At 40.2% G+C, this 27601-nt stretch overlaps 1 protein-coding gene and 1 long non-coding RNA gene across 6 annotated transcripts in view; both read right to left on the bottom strand.

Moving 5' to 3' along the window:
- Positions 1-8168: 8168 nt before the first annotated feature.
- LOC123387529 lies at positions 8169-10932 on the bottom strand. Its single transcript, XR_006601979.1, has 2 exons — positions 8944-10932; positions 8169-8488 (listed from the first exon to the last, which is right to left on the bottom strand). It is a non-coding gene; the product is annotated as an uncharacterized LOC123387529 (long non-coding RNA).
- A 2886-nt stretch (positions 10933-13818) lies between these two features.
- The window catches only part of TMC1 (transmembrane channel like 1), a 352389-nt gene continuing 338606 nt past the window's right edge, over positions 13819-27601 (bottom strand). For 3 of the 5 annotated variants that reach the window (XM_045065101.1, XM_045065103.1, XM_045065102.1), the window contains exons 22-24: positions 25152-25277; positions 21730-21808; positions 13819-17594 (exon numbers count right to left, since the gene is read on the bottom strand). In XM_045065101.1, coding sequence (XP_044921036.1) covers positions 17370-17594; positions 21730-21808; positions 25152-25277 — 430 coding nt within the window. In that variant the 3' untranslated portion in view covers positions 13819-17369. Of the gene's footprint in view, positions 17595-21577; positions 21630-21729; positions 21809-25151; positions 25278-27601 lie in introns of all 5 variants that reach the window. The other 2 variants (XM_045065104.1, XM_045065105.1) reach the window with 2 other exon arrangements.

Raw genomic sequence — 27601 nt, 5'->3', positions numbered from 1 at the left:
CTCCAGTTTTTGAAATCATCAGTACATCTGAAGTCAGCCATGCAGCAGTTTCAGTTTCAGTACTTGTCATACGCCATAGCGCTAAATGCTTTCTCGGGACCTTGTTGACGGACATTACATGGTGCCGTCTCTACTGTTAACGCAACTCTGAGACTCTTAGTACAAACTCAGCAATCAGAAACTTCACACCTGTTCCAACTCCATCTCTTCTTAGGTTGGAGGCAGTGGAGAATGTATTTTCTCCAAAGACCTAATTTCATCCAGGATCCCTATTCATCTAAATAGGGGTAATTGGATGTTACTCTGCAGAAATACATCTAGGGAGTTTATTAAAAATATAGATGTTAGGGCCCATTCAGCAGAGACTAAGACTGAAAAGATTCTAGATTTAGAGACTAGAAATTTGTATATTTAATGAACATTTTTTCAAAAGGTTTATTTATTTTAGAGATAGAGCATGGGTACGCATGAGCAGGGAATAGAGGCAGAGAGAGGGAGATAATCTTCAAGCAGACTCCCCACTGAGCATGGATCCTACACAGGCCTTGATCTCACGACCTTGAGATCAAGACCAGAGCCAAAACCAAGACTTGGTCACTCAACAGACTGGACCAGCCAAGTGCCCAGAACATTCCCATTCTTACTAGTGAATCTGATGAAGGTGATATATACAACCTATTCATTGATAAACAGTGTCTCAAACCCTTCTCAGAGTAGTCTCACCCTACACGTTGGTCATGAAAATATTTCTAACTCAGGGTCCTTCCCTGAACTCATCCAGAATGGTCAGACCGGATTGGATTTCCTCAGGCTTCCATGACCTTCTGCAGCATCCTACTGACTTCATCATCAAAGCTTTGGGAATTGGCACTGACACTGTCATGGTCTTTGTGAAAAATTTTAGTTCGTTTTCTTAAGAGGTTTATGATAATCTATTTGTTTGCCAATATACCAGACATAACACCAAACCCACACTAGCATAGTCATTAGTCATGGTTTAGGATAAACTTGACATCTCGACTGAAGAGTGGATTCATCTGAATCTCAGGCTTCATTTCTGAGCTGACATCCTGTTGGCTTAAAGAAAGAAAAATGGCGGCTCTAGATAGAGATATGTCATCCTTGTTTATGCTTCTTTCTGTTTTTCTCTTTTTAAACCTTTTTATCCCGAGGGCTCATCAATGCTCGTCTACTTGAAATAAATCGGACCACCTGTAACACGTGTGGGTATCCTGATAACTGTTGTTTCAGACTCTCCAAAGTTCCTTCTCACCCCTTACTTTTCTCTTGTTCATCCATGTCCTTGGATGATTCCTGACAAAAACCTCACCATAAACAACAACAAAAAAACTCACCATATATCGTCCTCATCATCATTGTCATCATCATCATTAAAAATGTATTAAACGGGGCACCTGGGTGGCTCAGTAAGCCGCTGCCTTCGGCTCAGGTCATGATCTCAGGGTCCTGGGATCGAGCCCCGCATAGGGCTCTCTGCTCCACAGGAAGCCTGCTTCCCTCTCTCTCTCTGCCTCTCTGCCTACTTGTGATCTCTGTCTGTCAAATAAATAAATAAAATCTTTAAAAAAAAATGTATTAAACACCTAGAAAGTGACAGGTATTTTCCCAAGGACTACAGATTTCATTGTATTACATTTTATCTTCACAATCTCATGAGGTCTGCGTTTTCCCCCTAACTTATGAGTAAGGAAACTCCATCGTGCCTTCCTCCCCTTTCATTCCTTCACCTTCAATCTACATTGAAAATCCCCTCATAGGAAATTCCATATAGGTGCAGGCTTCTGGTTAATTCTTTTCTTGAAATATAGTCAACTGAGGCACCTGGGAGGCGCAGTCATTAAGCGTCGGCCTTCGGCTCAGGTCATGCTCCCAGGGTCCTGGGATCCAGCCCTGCATCGGGCTCCCTGCTCAGGGGAAGTCCTGCTTCTCCCTCTCCCACTCCTCCTGCTCATGTTCCCTCTCTTGCTGTCTCTCTCTCTGTCAAGTAAATAAATAAAATCTTAGAAAAAAATACATATATAGTGTCAATCTTCTGCTTGTGCATGTAACCCATACTTGAGAAATGTGTAATACTGTTGAGTGCATACAGTGTAAGGATAATTCTACTCTCTCAAAGGTAAAATATTCTAAAACTATTTAGTTGAGAAATATATATATTCTTCTTCCCCTGCAGTGGATCTCCAATGGGCAGTATGTCTTAGTGTGTCGCCCATGTGAGAGTCAAAGAAAGTCTCTGACTCACTGAGCCTAAGTCCTATGCCTACCCTGAGGCTGCATCAAAACAGAGACAGAGAAGATGTGGCCCCTCCCGCTTCCACAGAGGAGAAACTACTTCCAAATAGGAGTTAACCTCCCCTTCCGCTCGTGCCACTGTGATGGTTCATGTTACGTGTCAGCTTGACTGGGTATTCTGGGGGTGCCTAGGAGGATGTTATGGGTGAGACTATATTTAAATTACAGATGAGGAAAGCAGATTTCCCTCCTTGATGTGAGTGGGACTCATTCTGTCACCTGAAGGCTTGACTAGAACAAAAAGCCTGGCTTTCCTGCAAGTAATGGGAAGGAAAGACTGCCTGGAGCTCGTTGGTTGGTTTCTTCTGCCTTCACACGAGAACCGAAGCATTGGCTCTTCCTACATCCTGAGCCTGCCGGCTTCCAGACAGGTCTAGATCCAAAGATGTCTGGTGCTCAAGCCCGACTCAGACTGTAAATCCATCACTGGCTGTCCCCCACTTGATCACAGCAATCTTGGGACTTACCAGCTCTATTATCAGCTTGGGAATTGTCAGCTCTGATCTTGGGATTTATCACACATAATCACGTGTGCCAACACACACACAAACACACACACTGTTGGTCCTGTTCTGTTTCTTTGGAGAACCCTGATTCACACAGGCAGGGGTTTATCTGCAGTCAGCCAAAAGTGGGCAAATCTCCACAATAGAATTTTCCATCATTTTTTTCTTAAATCTATTCTTAAATGTTCTTAAACCTGGTAAATATGTTAAATCTTATATGTTATATGTTAGAATATGTTATGTTAACTCTTACATGTTCTTAAATTTATTCTTTTCCTTCTCAACTACACACCTCACGGAAGTGCTATAAATAGATCAGGGTTTACCATTTAAGCATATTTAAACAAGTTCATTTTTACATCAATTGTACTGTTTGGGGGCACCTGGGTGGCTCAATGGTTAGGCCTCTGCCTTTGGCTCGGGTTGTGATCTCAGGATCCTGGGCTCTCTGCTCAGCGGGGAGCCTGCCTCCCCCTCTTTCTCTGCCTGCCTCTCTGCCTACTTGTGATCTCTCTCTCTCTGTCAAGTAAATAAATGAAATCTTAAAAAAAAAATGTACTGTTTGTATTGTTACTTCAACTTTCCAATTTTCAACTTTTTTAATAAGATAAGATTTTAAAATGTCATAGGTTTTACCTAATTGTTTGATCCCGATTGTACCCACATTGCCTGGGTCAAATTAAATGCTGGGTCGCAGGCAGCGCTGCACACTGACGGCTTGCCATGCTCATTTTCAGCCATATAAAATTTCATCACAAACATGCTAAAGTCAAGGCCTTCTCGTGCCCTGTGTCCTTTCCTGTGAGGGAATGAATTCATTCCTCCTCCCCAAGCTATAAACCAAGGTTGATGGAAACTGCCCGGGGATGGGCCGGATGCAGAGAGAGACTTTTCTCTCTCACTTGCTAATTCTGTTTGTTTACCTAGAAAGCCTTCATTGTACAAATAAAAACAGAATAACAAAGGAATGGGCAATCTTAAAGACCACTAGGAGGGAAACCAAGTAGAATATTCTAGCAATCACCAGGTCCACCGTGAGGAGGAGGGCCGGTGTGAACAGTTAACAAATTTGAAGCCAGATTTGCTCATTACATTAAAGTTGTCTCTTATCATACAGCCTGTCATTTCAACAGCGCAGCGTAATAGAATATAGCATTTAATCAGAAAGTACTGATTCATATATTAAAACAATTACTGCAATAAGAACAGCTCATTTTAATAAAAATAAAAAACAGAGATTCAAACCACTGCTGGCCAAATTACTTACCTCCCCAGGCACAGTCCACAAGAACAGCTCAATACAGCACCATTTGTCTCTACAGCAGGTGGGAATCCTGGCTCTCCTTCATTCCAACACCATTTATGAAGAGGATCTACTAATCTCTTCACTGCAGTACTGAAGTCTAGAAATGGAAACGATGAACTTTCATTTCAAGACATTATAATGTCTTTCTCACATAAAACCCATAGAAATACAGAAAACACATTTTAAAGGATATTTGGCCATGCTGAAGGATAAAAAGAAGACAACTCCTGTAATAGATAAGAAATCATGAGAAATCCTGGAAATACAAGCGCCCAATAGGTTGAGTTTATAAGAAAACTCACAGCAAAAGACAAGTGTGAGAAAGTTCCAGCAGCAAAGGTGAGAATGGCTCCCACAGGATCCTGCGCTGCGATTTCAGCATTCTTGTCCAGTGTGTCATGGGAAGTTTATCCATCAGGAATCTCTAGAAAAATCAGTTGAGGAATTAAGGGGGAAAAACCCTAATTCTTCTATAAGCTAGCAACCAATATATGGAGGTATCATCGGTTTTAAGGAATTCACTAAATCTAGTAAAAAGCCAGACACCTGGGGCCTGAAGTTTGGGGCCAACCTTTCTAGGAACCTGGACAAAACATGGAGGAGAGAAGCAGGAATGATTTAATCTAGTCTTTCTGTAGCTCAACGACATTGTGTTAAAAATAGCATTCATGGCCCAGTATACTAACAGTTATTCTTATAAATAATCAGTAAGTTTATCTCATGGCACATTTTAAACAGATTCAATGAACAGTGTGCCAAAAACAAAAACAAAAACAAAAACACCCAAACCAAGTTTGTAAAGTGAAAGGGGTCCTTAAATCAGGACCTTGAACTAGTGATTCTGTGCAGTGTGTGAACTTCCTAGCAGATCTTCCTGCTACGCCATTCATATACTGCCTAATGATATTTTATAGCACTTCACGTGTCTGGATGTTTGCTCTAGGCTACAGTTCTTTGTAAAGATCTTAAGAGAGGAAATGGAAGAAGATGTAAATGTGATTGAAGGATGTTCCCTTGGGAAACCAGAAATTGATCTAATATCTGAATGAGCAAAAGCAGTATTGACTTTGACAAAAACCCCAAACTTGTTTTAAAAAGAAACAAGCTTCTGTGAAACAATGTGTATCCTAACACCCAACTGAGAGATGGCTTTGCATGACTGAACAAACATCGATGCAGAATAAAAGTCATCTTTGTCATAAAACAAACACAGAGGCTATCAAAGAGGGCAACAAATGCTTTGTGTTTTCTAAAATTCAAGGATGTTAACTTTTAAATATTAAATGTATGTGGTATGTGGGGGTGCCTGGGTGGCTCAGTCGGTTAAGCATCTGTCTTCAGTGCACGTGGTGATCCCAGGGTCCTGGGAATGAGTCACATCCGGCTCCTTGCTTAGCTTAGCGGGGAGCCTGCTTCTCCCTCTCCCTCTGCTTGTGCTCTCTCTCTCTCTGTCAAATAAATAAATAAAACCTTTATATACATACATATATATGGTATGTAGTAACCTTTACATTTTTAAAATGATTCTTATTTGATATTTGTTTTGGTTTTATGTTGACATCTTTCAATGGCTAGTCACCAACTAATTCTTAAATGTATGGATCACTGAGAGTAAAATATTAATCTTGATACAAATTTTTTTTTTTTTAAGCGTTAAAATCTGCCTTGAAAACTGTGAGCTATGTCACACTTTGAGTTTCAGGAATGTCAATTCAACAAGATCCATCCACATAAAACGGCTGCTAGAATCCCTCACCCCTACGGAGCTCCACGTACCAGACCCTGCACGGAGCGCTTCGTGGACCTTGACTCAACTGCCTCTCTCGAAGCCTGGTGGCGGAAGTGTTATTCTCCTCCTGGCTTTTCTGGGGAGGACAGTAAGGTTACAAGATAGTGTGTCTTTCCCCAGGTCACTTGGTTCACAAGTGACGGATGCCGCCCGAGCCTTGGACCGTGGAGCTCATTCTCTTCACCAAGACCTCACCGCCCCTCCCTCTGAGCTCTGTGGACCGCCCTGAACTGGCCCTGTGACAGGACTGGGCCTCTGGACTTTAAGAGTCAAACACTCCTGGGGTAAACAGAGGCGTACATAAGCTGCAGTAATAATGATGGTGAGGAGGAGGAGGAGGAAGAATCGGTAGGGGAAGGAGTCGGGAGAAGGAGGAAGAAGATGGTAGAAGGGAAGGGGAAAGGGAGGAGAAGACGGTCAAGGGCAAGTTATAAAGGCTAAGATGAGACCATGAAGCTGGTACTGGGCCGACCCCGTGCAAACCAGCGGATGAGACCTCCCCTCCCATTTCCCATGCCGCTACCCTGGCTGGTACAGCCTCTCCACCCTCCCTGCCTTATCTGCAAGACATGGATACCTTTGCTACAGGCTCGAAGGTCATGGCGAGGATTGCATGGCGAACCCCCGCAGGTGCTCAGAGCTTGAGTTAGCCTGCTACCCCCTGGGGAACAGTGGGTGAGTCAAGCGGATGGAGGCAATCTGGGAAGATTCCCTCTGAGCCTTGAAACGAGTTATTTGAAAAACATAAACAACAACAAAATCCCAACTCTAGTGCTGCCATAAAAGCACTTTACAGACCACAGAAGCAACCAGGAAGCAGGTCCACAAGCAAACCACATTTCAGCTCGGGATGTGCGGATGATGTGTTCGGAGAGGGAGGTTCACAGAGATTCCATGATACACAAAGGTCCTGAAGCTGGAAACCTGAGAAACAGTGAGGTGCTCAGTGCATGGGGACTAACCAGGGGTTTTCCTTCACCTAATTTCTTGTCTCAGAGAATCCTGGGTATTTTATTTGTTTCTTTTTGATTTCAAATTTGAATTACAGGCCTTTGGGACCCCAGTGTACAATCTGCTTCTTGCTCTTTTCCCCCTGCCTAGCGCACACAGTGTGGTTTAAAAAAGCAAAAACAAAAACAAACAAACAAAAAACTGAATCAAATGTATAAAATAAAAACATAAAATATAAAATAAGATTAAAATTAAAAGGCTGATATGCTGTGATGCTGAGTTTGGGCCGAGTTTGTTTGCTGTCTGTGTTCATAATCAAACAGATGATGCTTCACAAAACCAAGCCACACAGATAATCTCAGGAGATCTCAGGAGGAGGAAGTGACCTAAATGTCACAGGGTAATAGTTTCTGTTACTGCGTTAGTGTTAACCTCACATAAAACTAAAAAAAAAAAAAAAAAAAAACAGTTTGGGCTCCCCCTCGTGGTGGTATATTTTGAGAGCTGAACTCAAATAACGTTTTTTTTTTTTTTTTTGTGCAGGAAAAGCATGACTACGCCTTAGTGAACCAAAAGAAAAATTGCTTTTTAAAAGAAGAAAGACAGCAAAGCTCTGACAAATGGTTCCGGAGTGTACAAAGAGAGCTGTTTGTGACGGACGTACAGTATCGGAACCAGAGTGCCCACTAATGGCCCTCATACTTAGTGTACACTGATGGTTCCTGGGCAACCTGCCGGTAGATGGAATGTGCACGTGTGCACCTGTGTGTACTCATGTGTGTGTATGAATTTGTGCTAATTATTAATGTAAAATATTTTGCTTTGTGACATAAAAATTAAATTCAGGTTTCCGGGTTCTCTTTAAAAATCAGAAGCTCTGGGAGGCCTGGTTCTGCAATAATTAGCTGGAACTGAGTAGTTAAGGCTCCCTAAAGATAAGCCCATTCTTTTTCTTTTCTTTCTTTTTTTTTTTTTATCATGAAAAAACTGTATTTAGATTTAGCCAGCTGGACTCAGTTTAGATGATCCCAACATCCAAAGCATCATAGTCAGGGGCCAGCCGAACGTATGCCTTCTTCTCTCCATCAGGCCTGATTAAGGTGTTGACCTTGGCTACATCAATGTCCTAGAGCTTCTTCACAGCCTGTTTGATCTGGTGCTTGTCGGCCTTGACATCCACAATGAACACAAGTGTGTTGTTGTCTTCTCTTTTCTTCATGGCTGACTTAGTAGTCGGGGGGGAACTTGATGATGGCATAGTGGTCGGCTTGTTTCTCCTGGGGGCGCTCTTTCGAGGGAATTGGGTTGCCTTCGGAGACGCAGAGTCTTGGGTCGTCGGAATGTAGGTGATGTGCGGATCTTCTTTTTTTTGTGACTGTGGACGCCTTTCAGCACCGCTTTCTTGGCTTTCAAAGCCTTTGCTTTGGCTTCGGCTTTGGGAGGGGCAGGGGCTTCCTTCTTAGCTTTCGGTGCCATCTTCGTAAAAGGGATTCAAGCCCATTCTTTTTCATTCCATTGTATCCCACCAGACAGCTTAGGGTGTCATTTTCTTGGCCTCTGTTGGTGTCTGGGTTTGCAATCTCTGTTAAAGCAGGAAGTGCACAGCAGAAAGGCTCCAATGTCCTTGGAAGAGCACAAAACACGGAATAAAGATCTCTGGTTCCCAGCTTTGTCACTTCCTGGGTGGGTGACTTTGGGGGAAAACAGTCCCTATCTGGAGGGGTCTACATTATAATTTCTTATACTACTCCAGTTCAGTTCCTCTGGGCTTTCCTTTTTTTTTTTTTTTACTAAAGAGACTATGTATGTAGAGCAGGTATGGGTTATATATACTCTACAACACTATTTTTTGAATAATGGTCACTTCTCAAAAGTAAGCAAATGATGGTCAAGCCTCCGACTATCGAGTTCACTGTAACTTAAACCCTTTTTGTGTGGTCCCTCTCACTCCCCAAGAGGGAGTAAGTAATCAAAACCTTCCAAGTGCCTTCTGGGTGTCCCTTTCTTATCAGCTTTTGTCCCCAGCCCAGTGTCACCCTCCCTGACAAGCTTCCCCAGCCACATTTCCCTCATTTTACCTTTCTCTTGGCCATTGTTGGTGGCAGAGTTTGCTTTATTCTTTCCAATTTTCTCGTGTTTTTATTCAGTGTAAATGTTTACTGTCCGGATCGTCCTTATAGAAAGGGAGAATTGTGTTCAATTCTGGGTTCTGGAGCCTACTACAGTGCCTGTCACACAAATATTTATGCACCTTATAGGGTAGTCTCCCAACCTACACTGAAGACTGGTTGATTCTGTAGAGTCTCAAGTGTTAACCCCCATGAAGAATAGAAAAGGAAGAAGAGGTGAGAGTCTTGGAGGTCTAGCTGATGCTATTAAGGAAGACAAAGAGCGATCACTCACAATCACGGAGGTAATGATTCACTTTGCTGGGTTGTGCACTAGCAGGGGGAAACACTTCTTAGCAGTCAGAGTGACCCTGGCCATGAACCCAATGAATGCCAAAGCCAAAAAGAATTCACTGGATTCATCTAGGAATAACTGGTATCATTTGTGAATCACAGATTTGTGACATTAATTTTCCATAATTTTTAGCTCTAAAGGTTGGGAAGGAAATATCTTCATTCCTAGGGCCAGATCTCTTTTATTAATTTTTCATAGTTCACCACAGATCAGCACGCATATTAACAACAAGAAGGCAATCAATAGCCATGTGACAAATGTTTAAGAAAAATGAACCACAAACGCTATTACAAAGTAATAATTGGAGTTGTTTTTAATTCATAGGCTTAGGAAATGGTATGAGTTAATATTCAATCCCATCATTGCCTCAAGAATATTATCCCTGTGTCCCAAAAAAGGAAGCTCTGTGATCCCAATTTATATTCCCCTAGTTATAAAGCATTAGAAAAGGTAATACAAAAGTATCAAAGTATATGCCTATCAACAGTTCCTTCCTCTCTTTTCACTGGCCCCTCTATGCCCCCAGACAACCTGGGCAAAACACCACTCTTTGACCTGGCATGTCATTGCTTTCAAGAAACTGATTTTTATTTTATTCTATTCTATTCCTATCCCATTTTACTTTAGTAATCTCTACACCCAACATGGGGCTTGAACTCACAACTCCAAGATCAAGAGTCACATGCTCTTCTGACTGAACCAGCCAGGCACCCCAAGAAACTTACTACTGCTTAGCTAAAATCCCTTCTCTGGACCTTACCAGACTTAGGTCCAAAGGAGGTATTTACTGACGTGAAGATCCCACATGCATTGCATCCATGTCTTGGTACATAAACATTAGTACTCTGCAAAGGGCCACCTGTTTATGTTTGTTGATCCACAGTTTATGAATTCACCTCTCAGGCTCATTCACCATGAAGCTTGCTCTGACTCTTATTTTGCTCCTCCAGTCCCTCAAACCAGTATCTGAGAAGTACCTGTCATAGATGTCCATCACGCGGACACCAGAACCCTTTCAAGTGGGTCATCTCCAAAGGTCTGCTGTATTGGGCTGCCGACTGACGGTAGTGCCACAGTGAGGGCGTGCCCCATTCACAGGGGAGCAGAATTGTCTCTCTTCCCTTCTACATGTTGGGCTTGACCCTGTGGCCACCAGCAGAGCGTCACAGGTACCCCACTGTCCTGGAGGCCTCCCCCTACCAGCTTACTCCATCAGATTCAGTCTGCAGTTTCCCTCCGTCTCCACTGGACTCTAATCTAATCCATTTGTATTTCTTTCCCCATTTCCTCAAAGGCAGCAACTCCCACCCCCCCCAATGCAAATCAACTGCTGAAATCAGATGGGTGGAGAGGCCAGCTCCTGCAGCTTACCGTGAATCTCCCAGCATAGGTGAAACCCAGCTCTGTGTACAATTTAATTGAAACCGTCACAAAAACTTACTTCATCAAGAGTTTTTAGAGCGGCACTCACTATCGAATGGAAAGGGAATGCAGCCACACATGGAAGCCACCTGTCGTTTAAAATTTCGTAGTAGCCATGTTAAAGGGAAAAAAAAACAAGCAAAAAGAACTTTAGTAATTTAGTTCATTTAGCCACAAATCTGCAAAATAATATCTTTCCCACACTCAATCAAAATGAAAAAGATATTAATGAGATATTTTGCAGTAGCTTTTTCACACAGTCTTCCAAATCAGGGAGAAGTTGATGTTTATAGCACATCTCAATTTCCAGCTATGTTGCAAGGGCTCAGTCATCCCATATGACTGGTGTCTACCTGATTGGGGGCAGCTCTGGTTTGGAGGATAGGAAGGCATCAGAGACACCGCGCTGTGCAAATCCTTATCTTGCCAGTGAGATTGAAAGAGGCTGCCCCATTCCTAACAAGTTAAACAGTTCATCAGTAGTAGAGACAGGACTAGAGCACTGGGGCCCTACGACTCAGTCACACACATGTTTATTCACTTAATGCTGCTTATGTGATATTTACTAAGCCACTCGGCTACTAAAACACAACCTCCTCAAAAATACTAAAAACGTGGTGCCAAAATAATCTGAGCAGGGTTTTTTTGTTTGTTTGTTTGGTTGGTTGGCTGATGTATTTGTTGTAAATAACTCCAACATGGAGCTCGAACTCACGACCCTGAGACTGAGTGGCGTATCTATGGACTGAGCCAGCCAGGTGCCCCCTCCCTGCCAAACGGTTGTTTTTATTGGGTCTGTGAAAGACTGGGTTTTTCCAACTGAGTAAAACCTGTTTTGCAAGTGGTTTAAGATGGAATCATTTTCTGAATTAGCTCAATTCAAATCATCCTAATTTTTAAAAATATTCCTAACATTTTCAAGTGAAAATATCTGATGGACAAGAAAAGGAGAATCAGGGGTAATATTGATCCAGCTGTTAATTGTACACTGACCTGTGCGCTACCTGCTAAATGGTGCAGGCCAGTTTTCATCAGCAGCATCATCCCATGCGATTCCAACAGCAATCTGAACAGAGCCGATTATAATCCATTTTAAAGATGACATAAAGGAAGCCTAGTGAGGGTAAGTAGTCAGCCTGGGTCAAAAAGCTAGTAATGATAACCAGAGAATCACATGGCCAGTGAATAATGCTTTTAGTCCAGGAACAGAACTGGAGCTCAAACCTTAGACTCCCTAGACAGTGCTCTTTGACCACCCCCTCAACCGCCACGCCACACTCAGCCCCCATGGTTAATCTAGTGGTCTGTTGAGCTGACACGTATGGAGCCTTTTCCATGATATAAAAGCTGAGTATGTCCACTGGGTCTCATCTATTCCTTCACCAGGGACAAACATTTCCTATGGAATCAACTCATTCCGTATCCCATTGAGATCGGTTGTAGATCTAGCCAATGGTTCCTTCTGCAGCAGGCTGATTTTCTCCTGCTGAGGGTCACGCCATAGACACTTGTGCAACTTTGAATTCCACTATAAGAATTTGTCAGTTCTGAGGCCCTTGTCCTAAGCATCTTGCCCTTCAGAACTATTTATCTATTATCTTTTTCAGAGGTATCTTCACACCAAGCATAACAAGACCACATTCACAAAAAATTTTCTTGATTAATGTCATTCAGTTTGACCTGCCTTAATATATAGACTGATTTCCTGAAGCCATTTCTTCCATTTACTTCTATATCAAAACTGTGCTATATACTCCCATAGGAAAAAAGTCTGATCTTAAAAGAAAAAAAAAAGCATTTTAGGATTTTAACACTCAACTCAGTCACACTCTCTGTTCCTGTTGACTCAAGGTCCTTATTTATATAATCACTGCAAAATGCTAACCATACCTGTAGGACCTTATACTCAAATTTATAAGCACATCAGATAGCTAATTCCATGGCTGGATTATAAGGTAAAGCAAGTAAGCAGGTGTTTAGAGAACCAACAAAGCAGGATTTTTTTTTTTTTTAGAAAGGAGCGTCTGACCTCAGCAGCATATGTGTAAGTTTAGTTTTTTAGGCTAATCTTGTTTTTACTTAAATTTAGATATTGGGGCTCACCATATTTTCAGTGTGCCATAAAAATTATGATCAGGCTTTGATAATTTCTCATTTCAATAGTGTTCTCGATTACTTCACAGAGCTTATATGTATGGTCAAGCAGATAAATTAATTACACCATAACTACAATTATTTAGAACTCCCTAAAAACAAGGATGGCAACCATAGCTATTGCTGAGCACTAAACACACACCAGGCACGGTGCTGTGTTCTATGCAGATTTTCTCTTTTAATCCCAAATAGAAATTTTATGGGGTAGGACTCTTACTCTTCCCATTTTCAGAGATGAGAAACATGAGGTCTTGAACAATTTCCTTAAAGTTATGTGACATATTTTATAGTCATTAAAAATTGTCTTGAAGTAATTTTATGACATGGGAAAATGTTAAATAAGTAAGTAAGATAAAACTAAATATATCTTACGATCCAAAATATTTTATGGAGTCTGGGTATATGTGTGTGAATTTGAAGGAAAAAAAAAAAACCTGCATTCAAACATTAACAGCGGTTTTTCTGGACAGTAGAATTACGGGATTTGGGTTTTTGTTTTTTTACTTTTTTTATTCTATGCAAAATTTTTAAATTTGTTGTAATGAACATGTACCTCTATTATTATAAGTTTCTATTATTTTTTTTAAAGATTTATTTATTTGAGAGAGAGCTTGTGTGCCAGTTGGGGGTGGGACAGGAGGAGAGGGAGAGAGAGAAGCCTCAAGCAGTGTCCCTGCTGAGCACAGATCAGACATGGGGCTGGATCCCAGGACCTTAAGATCATGACCTGAGGCAAAATCAAGAGTAAGACACTTAACTGACTGAGCCACACAGGCACTCCTATTATGAGGTTTTAAATAACCACAAGGATTTATATGAAAATTTCTTGGTATGTATGAAAAAGTTAGGTGTTATATAATATCTAAGTTCTCAAAAGAGGTCACGTATTTATCATATATATTTTTCTATTATTCATAGTTATTAACTCACCACGATCCATCCTGGAAAAGGCTGCAGGACCATCCAAGGCCAAGTGTCAAGGCAGTCCATTACCAGAGAACTCCGAGGAAAATAAATCTCATAAAGGGGCTTGAGAACTCCTGTCACCATCACATTTTGGTACTTCCTTCTCTCAGGAAGTAAAGACAGAAAGAGGCCATGAGTTTAGCTCATTTAAAAAAAAAAAAATTCTTAAGTTTCAATGTCTATCTTCCAAAAAATCAAGTACCTACCTGCATTGAGAGCTGAGCGCTGCCAATCCCATTCTTAAGGCTCTTGATTTTGAAGCCTGCTTACTTATTCTTTTGGGATATATTTTTCAACAAATTGCTTTTATCCTCATACACCAAACAAGGCAAAAAAAACGTTATAACTCGGTATTATATGTTTGACTTAAGTGAGGAAATAAAAGTCATCAGATTCCCATCTCACTGGCCCCCCCACCCCCGCCAAAGAAGTCGGTGTTCCACTGCAGGCTAAACTTCTTTGTTTACATTCAATTTACTAAGCATGTGATGCCAATACTGAAGCCCAGGGTTATTTACTCATCAAAAAATCCTAGCTTTGGAACTCTGGGAAAGGTGAGGATAACATCTGAGTGTTGCTTGGCATCGCACTCGATAGAGAATAAAAAAATAGTAAAACTCTTTTCCAGTTTCTGACAATGTACTGTAATACCTGTGTCATGGTGAAGAAAGGGACAGTCTTGCCTGAAATGGAAAGCTAACATTGATTTTCCTCAATCTTAAAATGGCTTCATAAGGTGTAGTATCATTCTAGAAGATTCTGGAAACCAAGAAGAACAGTTTGTCAGGTGGTAGGAAACAGCGGGAGAAAGTAGAGCAGGTGATACTTGGGAGACATTATGTTTGACAAACATGTGTACTACTACCCCAGTGTGGTCCCTGCATGCATTACAAGCCCACTTCCCTACAATCTACTCATATTCCCTGAGGAAAGGACTGGTAAATCAAAGTGAAACATTGCAAGTTCCAGTAGGGTCAACTAGGTTAAGGCAGGGCTCCAGCACTGAAGTGTAAGGCAGGGAAATGGATCCCAAACCTCTTATTAACTCATCGACTGAGGACTGACAATAGCAAAGGCTGCCCCGCTGTGGCAACTAGCGGAACTACACCTCGCCATTGGATGATATTTGGGTCACCAAAATCTATTTCCCAACCTGGCCAACATGGCTCTGGTACAGGTAGGGATCCATCGGGATAAGAAAACATAGTTCAGGTCAAAGTATTGTTAATATGAATCCCTTGATATGGTTTAAACTGTGTGCTTCCTCTCAGAAGCCAAAGGAAATGATTCAAACCATGTGTCAAAACGCAGTTTTTCAGTTTTCAAATTGAAAAGCTCTTCAGAGAAGTAAATTTGGTTTCCACATATATTTTCCAGAATTTATTTTTTATTTCCCTCAGAAAAAAATGAAAGGTTCAGTCTAGCTGGTTGGTTTGTTCATTTACCTTCTAAAATTCTTCCTATGGCCTTGATCATTATATTTAGAAATAATGAAACAGAACTAGATCATAGCAATCAGAACCTTCCCGGTACAAGGCTATTCTCAGACTCGTCCTCAGACAACGGTGGAAGTGGCCTTCACTTGTTCAGATGCTCGTTCAGGTGGTACTGGGGAAACATTTTGGGCAGCTCTCTGGAGACTAAAAGGGTTAAAGTTTCTAAAAATGCTTAACTTAAATCAGGTGGGTATTTAGGTGCCATAAAAATCCAACTTAATTTTTAGAAAGGCTGAAACTTAGAATATCATGCCTGAATTCTTATACCATGAGCATTTTTCCAAAAGTACAATTGCTTCAAGAGGTATAAACTCAATTATAAAATAAGCCATGGAGACGCAATGCACAGTACAGGGAGTATAGTCAATAATATTGGTAATAACTGTATGGTGACAGATGGTAACTAGACTGAAAAAAAAAAAAGGAAATTACCTTTAGGAGATGAAGTCCTTGGGGGACGATTTGTCATCTCTCATCATCTTTGTTATGAAGTAGATCAAGAACAAGGGAGCGTCACCCACATTGTATACTTGGCCACACATATAAACCAATTCTCTAATCTTATTACTATACAGTACAAAAACAATCCACGTATAAATAAGCTTTTGCTTTATTTGCTCATCTGCATTAGAATCAAATGAGATGATAAACCCGCAGGGCAATAGGTGATTCCATTTATGACATCAGAGTAACATTTTTCATGCAGGTAACGGAAGTTCTTGTTTCACAGTGCGGCTGCTGTAAGTTAAATTGATTCAATTTAATTAACAAGCATTTACTCAGTGCCTACCTGTGAATATAGCACTATACTTACTAGGCATACAAAGGAGTTAAAAGGCATGATCCCTGCTCATAGGGAGCTTCCAATCTGGAGAGGAAAGATGATCCATGCATTACAGGAAACAGTAAGAACTGTTAAAAATCACAGGAAAGTCTGTGTAAATCATAGACTCTGAATTAAAGACATGAGGGCCCAAGGAAACCTGCTGAGGAGAGATACATTTGGGAATGGAGGCCAATCTGGAAAACTGGACCAAAGGAAGAACCTCTTGAATTTGTATCACGGCAAGTGATGAGCAAATGGGTTGGCAGAGGAACAGGAGATCATTTCACAGCCAGATCCAGAGTGAAGAAGGAAAAACTCAAAGACATGGAAACAAAACCCAGCAAGTCAATTGCAGGAAATGGCAGGCAAATTGGCTTAGCTCTGGAAAAGGACGCTGTGGGTGACTAGATGTAACTGAAGTCACATAACAAGTCCAGCTGAGGGCACCTGGCCTCTTCAAAGTCAATTCAAACTTTGAATAAATACTAACGCTTAAACACATCCATAAACTGAGCCCTCCCCCCCATAAAAGTATACGTTTTCCCAACCTTAACAAAAAAGCAAAGACACATCGTGGAATATTAGAATCTAAACTCAGGTGATGTGATCATTGGAGGTCGCGATCAGGCTGTGAAGAAGTTGCAATCGTGTACAACTGTCTTAAAAAAAAATCAAAACTCACAAAGAGGTAGGTTGTCTATGACCCATGTACTTCCTCAAACTGAGAGAACTTCAACCCTGTGCTACTTAGACCTCTATTTCCCTTAGGATTTTTCTTTTAAAAAGCCCATTCCTTTTTATACTGAACCACCAGCAAATAAAGAGTCTTGAGTGTGAAGTTGAGGGAGCCCTGGAGGGAGAGAGAGGAAAAAAAAATGGAAAACAAGATGTTGGTTTTAAACTGTGATTTAGTGAATAATTATAATGAATACTTTATGAAAATATTTCTGAACTCTGAAGGAAAAAAAAAAAGGTGAAATATCTCTGTTCCAAGGCAAAGAATACTAAGGCAGAAGGAGTCTATAACACAGAAGTCCATATGAGCGAAGTATTTTTAATTAACCCAAATGGTAAACCAGTAACCTGTTTTGCTGGATACATTCACTCTTAAATCAGTTTGCTGGAAGTGATGTCAGGGAAATCAGGGGAGAAAGTGCGGGTGCAGGAGCAAATCCCTTCATTTGGAACAAGGTGGAGGTTGTCCCTGCTGAACTAGGACTGACAAGGCCTTGACTGACCGGCATGACCTTGACAATCCATGAGGGTTAGAACAAGGGAACAGCAACTTCACGATGCTTGTCATCTTGACTTTTACGTGAGTCATTGGTTTTAAACAGCAAGGTGAGGAGTACTTCTGGGTCCCAGCGTGTCTATGAAAGTTACTGGCCACCAGCAGCCGCAGCTGTTCAAGAGAGGGAAAGAGAGAGAGAAAAGATGAAGAAGCAAGTGACAATTGAGCTTTCACTGTGCTTAATGTTCTGAAAGAGGTGATCTTTGAAACCCATATCTTCCAAATGTGCCCCACACTGCTGTAATATTTAGTATTTTTATATTCAAAATATTTCCATATTTCTTATTTTCAGGATAGTGAAAATGAGATTTCTTCTCTTTTTATAAAATCTATTCAGTACTATTTATATAATTAATATAAAAACGTACCCTTTAAAAATTTTTCCAGTAAAAGAATTCCTCATGGGCCAGTAGGAATTCAGTTGGTGTTTAATTGAATGATAGTAAATTCTGAGAAAGCAACTATGAATAAGATAGTCTCTTCCTTTACAAAGGTTGTACACATTTTTAAGTACAAATTATGGGAAAATATCAAATAAATAGCATGCAATAGGATTATATCATTATTTAAAACAACAAAGGTAACAGTAAGCTTTACCTAGAATTCAGATCTTAAAAGTCAGAACTTTTCCCTCACTACTCTAAACACTCATTTGCTCATGTTAAGTTATAGTCACAATCTGGAGGAAATACAAGAGCAGAGAAGACATGTGTGACATATTTGCTTCCAACTCTAAGATGCCCAAGGGGCTCACTTCGGCTTTAAGGACACACAGAAACCAAGAGTGAAGGGATGGAAAAATATATTCCATGCAAATGGAAACCAGAAGCAGGTATAGCTACATTTATTTCAGACAAAATACATTTTAAGCCAAAAATGGTAACATGAGATACAGATCATTTATTATGTAATGATTACATTATTATGCAATGACATAATATATTAAATAATACTTCATTACATAATAATTATGCTATTATGTAACGATTAAAGAAGACACTTACAAATGGAGAGATCACTCATGTTAATGGATTAGAAGAACTAATACCGTGAAAATGCACATACCACCCAAAGCAATCTACAGATTCAATGCAATCCTTATCAAAATTCCAATGGCATTTTCAAAGAAATAGAAAAAACAATCCTTATATTTGATGGAACCACAGAAATATCCCAAATAGCCAAACAATCTTGAGAGACAACAAAGCTGGAGACCTCACACTTCCTGATCTCAAACTATATTAAAGATAGCTACAGTAATTAAACAGTATGGTGTTGGCATCAAAACAGACAGTAAGATCACTAAAATGGAACAGAGAAACGGGGCATAAACACACACACACGGCCACTTAGTTTTTGGCAAGTACTAAAAATACACAATGAAGAATGGATATTCTCTTCAATAAATAGTGCTGGGAAAACTGGATATCCACATAAAAAAGAATGAAACTGAACCCTTATACACAAAAATCAACACAAAATATAAGACCTTATACCATAAAACCCCTAGTAGAAAACCTAGGGGAAAAAATCTCCTTGCCCTTGGTCTTGGCATGATTTTTGTATTTGACACAAAAAACAAAAGCAACAAAAGTAAACATTAAACTAAAAAGCTTCTGCACAAAAAAATAAATAAATAAAAAATAAAATAAAAATAAAAAGCTTCTGCACAGCAGAGGGAATCATCAATAACATGAATAAGCAAGCTATGGAATGGGGGAGACTATCTGCAATTTGAGAAGGGGTTAATATCCAAAACAGACAAGGAAATGAAACAACTCAACAACATAAAAACCAAATAACCTAATTTAAAATGGGAAAAGGACCTGAATAAGCATTAATTCAAAGAAGACATACACGTGGTCAATATTTGTACATGAAAAGGTGCTTGAGATCACTATCAGGAAAATGCAAACCAAACCACAATGAGATAGCACCTCACGCCGGCAGGATGTCTATTATCAAAAAGGCAAGAGACAATCAATGCTGGCAAGGATGTGGAGAAAAGGGAACCACTGTGCACTGGTGGTGGGAATGTAAAGTGACATGGCCAGTATGGAAAACAGTATGAAAGTTCCTCAAGAAATTAAAAATAGATCTATCCTATGAGCCAGCATCCTACTTCTGGGATATATATCCAGGGGAAATGAAATCATTAATTTGTGTTCCCACGCTCACTGCGGCACGGGAGGATAAAAACGACATAAGAGTCCATCTACGGAGAAATGGAGAAAGAAAATGGGATATATGTGTATAATATCATAATAATATAATAATATTCAGCCTTATAAAAAAGGAAATCCTGCCATTTACAACAATGTGGAAAGTAAAATAAGCTAGACAGAGGAAGACAAACACTGCGTGGTATCACTTATATGTGGAATCTGAAAAAAAAGAAAAAAAAAGTCAAACTGATGAACACAGAGAGTAGCATGGTGGTAACCAGGAGCTTGGGGGTGGGGGGGATAGGGCGAGACTGTAGAAGGGTACAAATTTTCAGTCGTAGGATGAATAAGGTCTGAGACTATTATGTGTAACACAGTGAACTATAGTTGATGATCCCACATGATATAATTGAAATTGGCTAAGAGAGTAGAACTTAAGCCTTTACACCAAAAAGAAAAAGGAAATATGTAAGGTAAGGGATGTGTTAATGAACTCAGTGGTGGGAGTCCTTTCATAATGGATATGCGTATCAAAATGCACGTCGTATGCTTAAATATGTATTATAATTTCATTTGTTGAAGCTGGAAAAATTAAATGCAATTAAAGACACAAATAGCTTAGTAATGAAAAAAATAAATAAATCTAAGACAAGTGTAATACAAGGACAGAGCACTGGAAATTGCTACATCTGCTCCAGTTGCCATAAAGGTCAGCCAATATAGAAGGAGGAGCATTGAAAGAACTCCAGAGAAATGGGGCTCAGCTCTGTTCACTTCTAAACTTGGGGCAAAACGTGGCCTGAAGCCATACATACCACTCTGTGATTCATTTGTGTGGACTAATGAATTTACTTATTTATTTTCTACTTAAATCCATTTGGGTTGGGTTCTATTACTTACATAGGGGGAAAGTCCTGGTAATGGTAAAGTTTTTTTGTTTTTATTTATTTATTTATTTTTATTTATTTGTCAGAGAGAGAGAGAGCGCACAGACAGACAGAGTGGCAGGCAGAAGCAGAGGGAGAAGCAGGCTCCCCGCTGAGCATGGAGCCTGATGCGGGACTCGATCCCGGACACCGGGATCATGACCCGAGCTGAAGGCAGCCGCTTAACCAACTGAACCACCCAGGCATCCCTGGTAATGGTAAAAGTTTTAAAGTTAAGAATGAGGGGAAAGTTTGAAAAAATTTCCTCTAAACTTCTTAGACATCACTTTTCCATGAGGAATGCAGAGCGTATAGGGGATCTTGGCAAATAGGCATATACCTTACTGGAGTGTTTTTAAATTAAGGAGGTTACCAAAAAAAGAGATTAATGATTTAGAAAAGACTCCAGGAAATCAACAGTGGTGGGTTCAGAAGAGCCTAATATTATCTTCCCTGGGTATCCATCTATGTATAAAAAGGGTCCCACTGAGAAGGAGACACTCTGCATTTGGGTCTATTTTTTTATATATAAAAGATTTTATTTTTATTTATTTATTTAAGAGAGATAGCATGAGTCTGGTAGAGGGGAAGGGCAAAGGGAGAAGCAGACTCCCTGCGTAGCAGGGATCCCAACACGGGCCCGGACCCCAAGACCATGAGATTATGACCTAGGCAGAAGGGAGACACTTAGCTGATTGAGCCACCCAGGTGTCCCTTGTGTCTGCTATTTGATTATGACTATATAGATGTCATCTTCATCTTCTGTCAATTTACAAAGTCACCTTTCCATTACCACTGCCAAGTTTACACGTCTGAATTTTCCTTTCTCTTGCCTTTCCCCTGCTGGAAAACAACCAAACCTCCTAGATATGAAGGCTAAGAGGGTGAACAGACTCACGGCCATAACACCACATGCATCAAATGCCCCATTTAGAGAGGTGGGGGGAAGGGGAAGAGCATTTTTCTGTAGGGGGAAAATTGCAATCATCAACATTCCTCCAACCTGCTCGGGCAGCTGCCATTTTCTTGTTGCGCAATTTGTTCTCCAAAGCTTGCTATACAATACAAAAAGGAAAAGAACGTGAGCTTTCCTGGTATTTCCTACTACTTGCCGTTAATAAAGATAATATGTTAATGAAATAAATTATATCCTACCTGTTTCATCTTCTTTTTTAGATCCAGATTTGCTGCCTTCTGGCCCTTTGCAGTAGCATTGAGGTAATAGATGGTCAAGCTACATTTTTAAAATAATAAGATTTATGGTTATTTTTTAGTTTGAGTCTTCTTAAATTTACATCCACTAAATCATAGAACACTGGGGCACTGGAATGGACTTTAAGATATGTTCTACTCTAATCTTTTATTGTACAGATGAAAGACTGAAGTACACAGAGAAAAGAAGTACATTTGGGACATGATTACTAGGGGTGACCTGGGAAGATGGGAGCCAAGGGGGTCGTCTTCCACAGCCCGGCATTCTGTCTACCATACCCCGCCGTCTAACTGTAGCTTCTTCTTGGAAATGTACTAGTATCGGTTGAAATCATAATTGAAAGTAACACTTCAAGTTGACATTAATCTCCTGAAGCATAGGGAATGTGTAGAATAAAAAAACTGACTTTCTGCTTTAAATTTCCTCCTTTGGCTTTTATAGCAAAGAATATAACCCTCCTCATCATAGTTCACTAACATGGGTTTTTTTATTTCCACAGGATGTATTGTTTGCATTTCTCCCTTCTTCAAAAAAAAAAATGTTTTATAAAGGAATATTCCTAACTTGGTGTTGACATTTACATTTCTAGAAAGAGCAAATTCCAGCCAAACATTTGTATAAAAATAAATATGTTCATCTTCATTTAAAGCAAAACAAACAAACAAAATGCAGTTAAAAAAAAAAAAAGGTAACTGGCATTGCTCTTTGTTGCAAATAGCTAGATACTAAACACATTTCCTCTACTCCCCAACCATGCCAGATTATATTCTTTATGAGCCATCTGGTGCTAGCAACACAATTATTGATATGGTTTAGCTGGGTTTGTTTATCTCTTATATGAGTGATGGGAGTTTGAATGCAATTATGTACATGAAAGCGTTTGGTACACTATTTGGCATGAAGTAGGTGCTCAATAAAAATGTGTGTGTGTTACATGGATGTTTATAGAAAAGTACCTGGATTTGGAGGATAAACCCAAAGACCTCACAAGTCACTTGTAGTTCTAGAATTCTCTAGTCTCCAAAGGAATGAACCCGGCTACAGAGAAGTAACCTGAAATCTACTCATTTACCCAAAAACCATCCAAGCTGATGTAATATGATCCATTGGGGAAATTCAAAATGCGTATAATGTGTAACATTCTCTAATTAAAGGTAATAAAGAGCCAAGCCAATTGCATGAGCCCCAGGAACTGGAAGATGAGATCTCAGGATTTGAAAAATCAAGTCAGCAATAAACTGAAATTGGGTTTTAAATCAGAACCTCAGAACTATAATCAGCCTTGCAGGACATCTATTTGACCTCATATCCTGCCAGCTTTTCACTACACAATCTGTACCAAGGCTTGGCAAACTGTAGTCTTTGGGGCAGAAATGACTCCCAGCCTGTTCTGCATGGCCTATGAACTAAGAATGGTTTTTACACTTTTCCATGGTTATGTTAAGTACTTACATAATACCCCCAATTTCGTCGTTTGACCCATCCAACCTAATAGATTTAGGATTTGGCCCTTTAAGAAAAAAATGTGCCGACCATGGGAATAGACCATCCCTGCTCAGTGACTTCGAGATCTTCTGTATATTCTGTAATTTTCCATTCATCCCAAACTCAGTGTTTGGTGCTTCAAAGACTTAGGGGGGATGAGAGATGAGAAATAGGACATGGGTTTGAACGGACTTATTAGGCACTTGATTTGGGGGTAGGTCTTCCTTGTCGTATCAATAATGGGATTGATGAGGCCAACCCTTTCAGGTTATAGTGGAAATTAAATGATTAATGTACAGGTAGTGCCTGGAACACAGGCAACGTTAGTTCTTCTTCCACACTCAGACAGCTTGTTAAATCTTCGATCGGTGGTATTAGAACAAGGTTGCTCCTTTGCTTAGAAATAAATCTCTCAGTAAGTTAAGACGATAGTCATAAAATCTGACATTAAGTTTTGTTGGGTTTTATTTTTTTAATATAGGATCTCATTTATACCACTAAATGGCCTTGACTTTTAAAAAACCAGGTGATACTTCACGTGGTCCCAGAAGCCACTGTCCCATTAAAACTTAGAAAAGAAAAATCACTTCAAGGGCCATCTGGTGAAACAGGCTGCATCCGGCAGGTCCATTTCTAACACATGTGCACCAGAGACTCACTACCAGATTCTGAATGCTACCCCACCATGGAGGTTCTCTAAAAAATAATGTAATCTGCTTTACTGTTGAATTATCCCCCTGGGCTATTAGCTCACCCTCAGAGAAGGGGTCCAACGTAAAGAGGTTGGATTTATTGTCCACCTACTATTACCATTTTGCTATACTATGCTCTTTCTTACGTAAGGAAAATTACTTTAATGATGACACCTGTTGTCTCTGATGTGGCCCATTACCATGAAGATGACTGACCATCACAAAGATGATGCTAACAACTTGGCCCAGAACCCAATTCATGTACTTCAAATGATTGTTTTCAGAAGATTTCCTAGTTTTACCTTTTTCAAAAACAAGCCCCACCCTTTCCATCAGCTTTGTTTTTAAAGTGTTTCTGAGGGTGGTTTCCTCCCTGCCTCCTTTGAGAGAGAGAACGCAATGGTGGTTTCAGACTTTCTGTTTGAGAGGGCTTCAGGGGTTGAAAGGAAGGTCTAGCGCATTTTTTTTAAAAGCTCTTTGACAGTAAGCATATATTTTACCTCAGAATGTAATTTTATCTCTGTGGTGGTCAAGAGAAGCCAATGCAAGTTACATGGAGACAAAAACCCCCTCCCAAGGATACCCTTTGGACATCACCTCTGACTTTTGAAGGGATAGACTAGGTGACCTTTCCAAGACCCTTCTGACTCTCTGATTGTATTTTTGTGGACACACACTTGCTGAGGGCCTTTCAGGAACAAGGACACGGTACCTAAAATATAGCCTATAGGGTCCCCAGAGGGAATACTAAATCAGAGGCTCATCATTTCTATGTGTTCCCAGCCATCTGCTTTATGGAACAAGAGGTGGGGGCCCGGAGACAGGGGGAAGCTCAATGTGCTGATTAGATCTAGCATTTAGCATTTATGTTTCCCTTGCTTTAGCTGTTTACTGATAATTATTTTGGTTACTTGGGAACAAATCTTATAATCCTAGGCAGGCAAAGACAGATGCAGATGGCTATGAATTACATCCAATAGGATTAGAAAATGGCTCATGAATTTCAGCCTCTCACCACCATGTAATTCAGCCCTGAATTTGGGGAGATTATAGCACAACCCTTAGAGAGCATGGGAAAGCTTTAAAAAAAAAAAAAAGAAAGAAAGAAAGAAAGAAAAAAAAGCTGAAATTTACAAGGAGCCATTCTTCATTACAAAGACCCTGTCTATGAGTGGAGAAGCACATACACCATAACCAAAATGATAGCGATGACCAATCCGGGATTAGAAAGCTGCCTCAAGATCTTCGCCATCCAGCTTGGGAAATCATGCTCCAATGTTTCCCCAATGACTTCGAACATTCTATTTTTGCCACTGGGGAAAAAAAGAGGGGCAGGGGAGAGAGGTTTATTTACAACCTAGGTAAAAACCACAATGACAGCAAAAAAAACCTAGAAATCGTTCTCAAACACCACCTCAGGGCTCTTTCAGGTTGGGAACCTAATGTTTAGCCCCAGCTCCGGGCACTCTGACCTCTTATTGTCAACATGTGGGTGAGGGAGGAGACATGGTATCCCAACAGAAACACACAGTTGAGCAATTAGGAATTTAACCACAGCATTAGGAGCAGGTTTTTTAAAGCTGTATTTCTAAGATTTTGATTGAAATATATTTTATAAATAGCTCATAACTCTACCCCTCAGCCAGCTGTCCTTGTTGGGGAACACTCCCTTTGGGCTGAATAAATAGTGCACTCGAATTGTTTAATTAGCCTTGGAAATGAACATAAAGAAGAGCTTAACGGAATAAAGTTCACAAATAATCCAATATCTCTCCCGTGCAATAGCTGCTATCTCATTTTCCACAGACTGCTTTTGTGGGAGTTATTAATAGGTAGCCACACTGAATGATGAGCCCTTTCTCGCTCTGCCATTTCTTGCGGACAGGCCCTAATGACTGCTGGCTCAGTCCCACTACAAGGAACAGAAAATGCGAAAAGGAGGAAAATAAGCCTGAAAAGCAGAAATCCTTAATGGGTTTGTTCTCAGCCCATTAAGGTAAGAATCAAACTTTGTAAGCTAGAAAAATGAGAGCAGGAAGTCTGTCTTATCTTCGGGCATAATATTCAGAATTATAAAGTAATGCCCATCATGTCAAGCTATTTTTTCTGTGTGTGCATATTGATTTGACTGTGAAAGCTGTAATTCTCAGAAAAGAAGATTAGGTTATTTATCGCCAAGTGGTATGTATCTTCAGAATAAAGGTTGGTATAACACTTCATATTCTGGTTTTGCTTTTGTTTTTTGATCTTTATATATTCTCACCTACTAGACAGACATGAACTACAAGTTCCAGATGATTTTTTTTTTTTTTGCTCATGGTCTAACTAATAACAGCTTTCGAAAGACTGAGAATAACGCCAAGTATCTAGTCAAGAGTTAGTTACTGAACTGCCGAGGTGTAAGTTTCGCTTCACAAATTACATATCTGCACCTAGCAAGACCTGTCTGTATTAAGGAGGAATGTAGCTTGCAGACCATTCAAGATGATATTAGTTTATTCCACTAAGATTTCTTTGTCCTCATCCATTCGAACTGGTCATGCTTTTCTCCTAGACATGGGGGCTACAGCTCGAGTGGACGACAGGCAAGCACGAGGGAAGGTAAGACCATCCACTCTCCCTTCTCCAACTTCTTGGGCTGAGGCTGATGACTGTGGTTAGAATGGGGGGACCGGAATTTTACAAAATGTTCTCTACCCACAAAGGTCTTCTCTGCATCCAGACTGTCCCAAATTCAAAGTCATTAGCATCTCTGGGGATTTTCCCCTTTCGAGGTCTGGCATCTTAATGGGAGTCCAGATCTCTTACTTCTATACAAACTAAAGAAGCAACTACTGATCCCTAAAAATCCTTTTTTTTTCTGACAGTTTAGCCAAAGTGTGCCACATCCCAACATCCCCAGAAGTCCTTTTCAGTCTGCTGTGACTCTATGGTCAAATGAAATGACACTGCACGTAAGGTCCTATGGGCATGGATAGCTCCACCACCCTGTATTAGAATGTCTATGAGCAGACCTGTCTTGCCAGTGGGCCGAGAGCTTCCAGGACCAGAATCAGCGTCCAGTTTACTCCTACATTTCCTCTAATGCTTAATGCATAAGCAGTCGTTATTCTATCATTCCTTCAGATTACTGGCCAACACTCTACTGTGTTTAGACTCATAGAGTTGAAAATATTCTATCCCCAACCTCAAGAAGCCAGCAACACTATTAAAACACACACACACACACACACATAAAATATAATAGCAAATAAATAATAAAATAGCAGCACCACAATGTAAAACAGAAGTAAATATAAATATAAAAGTGTCACGATACAATATAAATCTGCACTTACTGTACGATCTCAGTTATTTTTAAAAGCTGCATAAAATGAAAACCAGAACACAACATGCCGAAATGTTGAGAGTTGTTATTTCAGTTGGTAATCTTTGGGGTTATGAGAACTGTTTATTTTCGTGTAGAAATGTTTCTATAGTTTCCAGGTTTTCTAGGATGAACACACAATACCTTGGCAGTAAGATAAAAATACATACAAACATAATTACGGTGATACTGACATGGAGAGAATGGAGAGCCTAAAGAATTAGAAATTGTTCAGAATTATTAGCCTGGGGTTGGGGGAGAAACATCATG

The sequence above is a fragment of the Mustela putorius genome, unplaced genomic scaffold, assembly GCF_011764305.1.
Source record: "Mustela putorius furo isolate JIRA1106 unplaced genomic scaffold, ASM1176430v1.1 tig00003854_pilon_pilon_pilon, whole genome shotgun sequence".
Lineage (NCBI taxonomy): Eukaryota > Metazoa > Chordata > Mammalia > Carnivora > Mustelidae > Mustela > Mustela putorius.
This window is presented reverse-complemented; position numbering and strand designations above follow the sequence as displayed.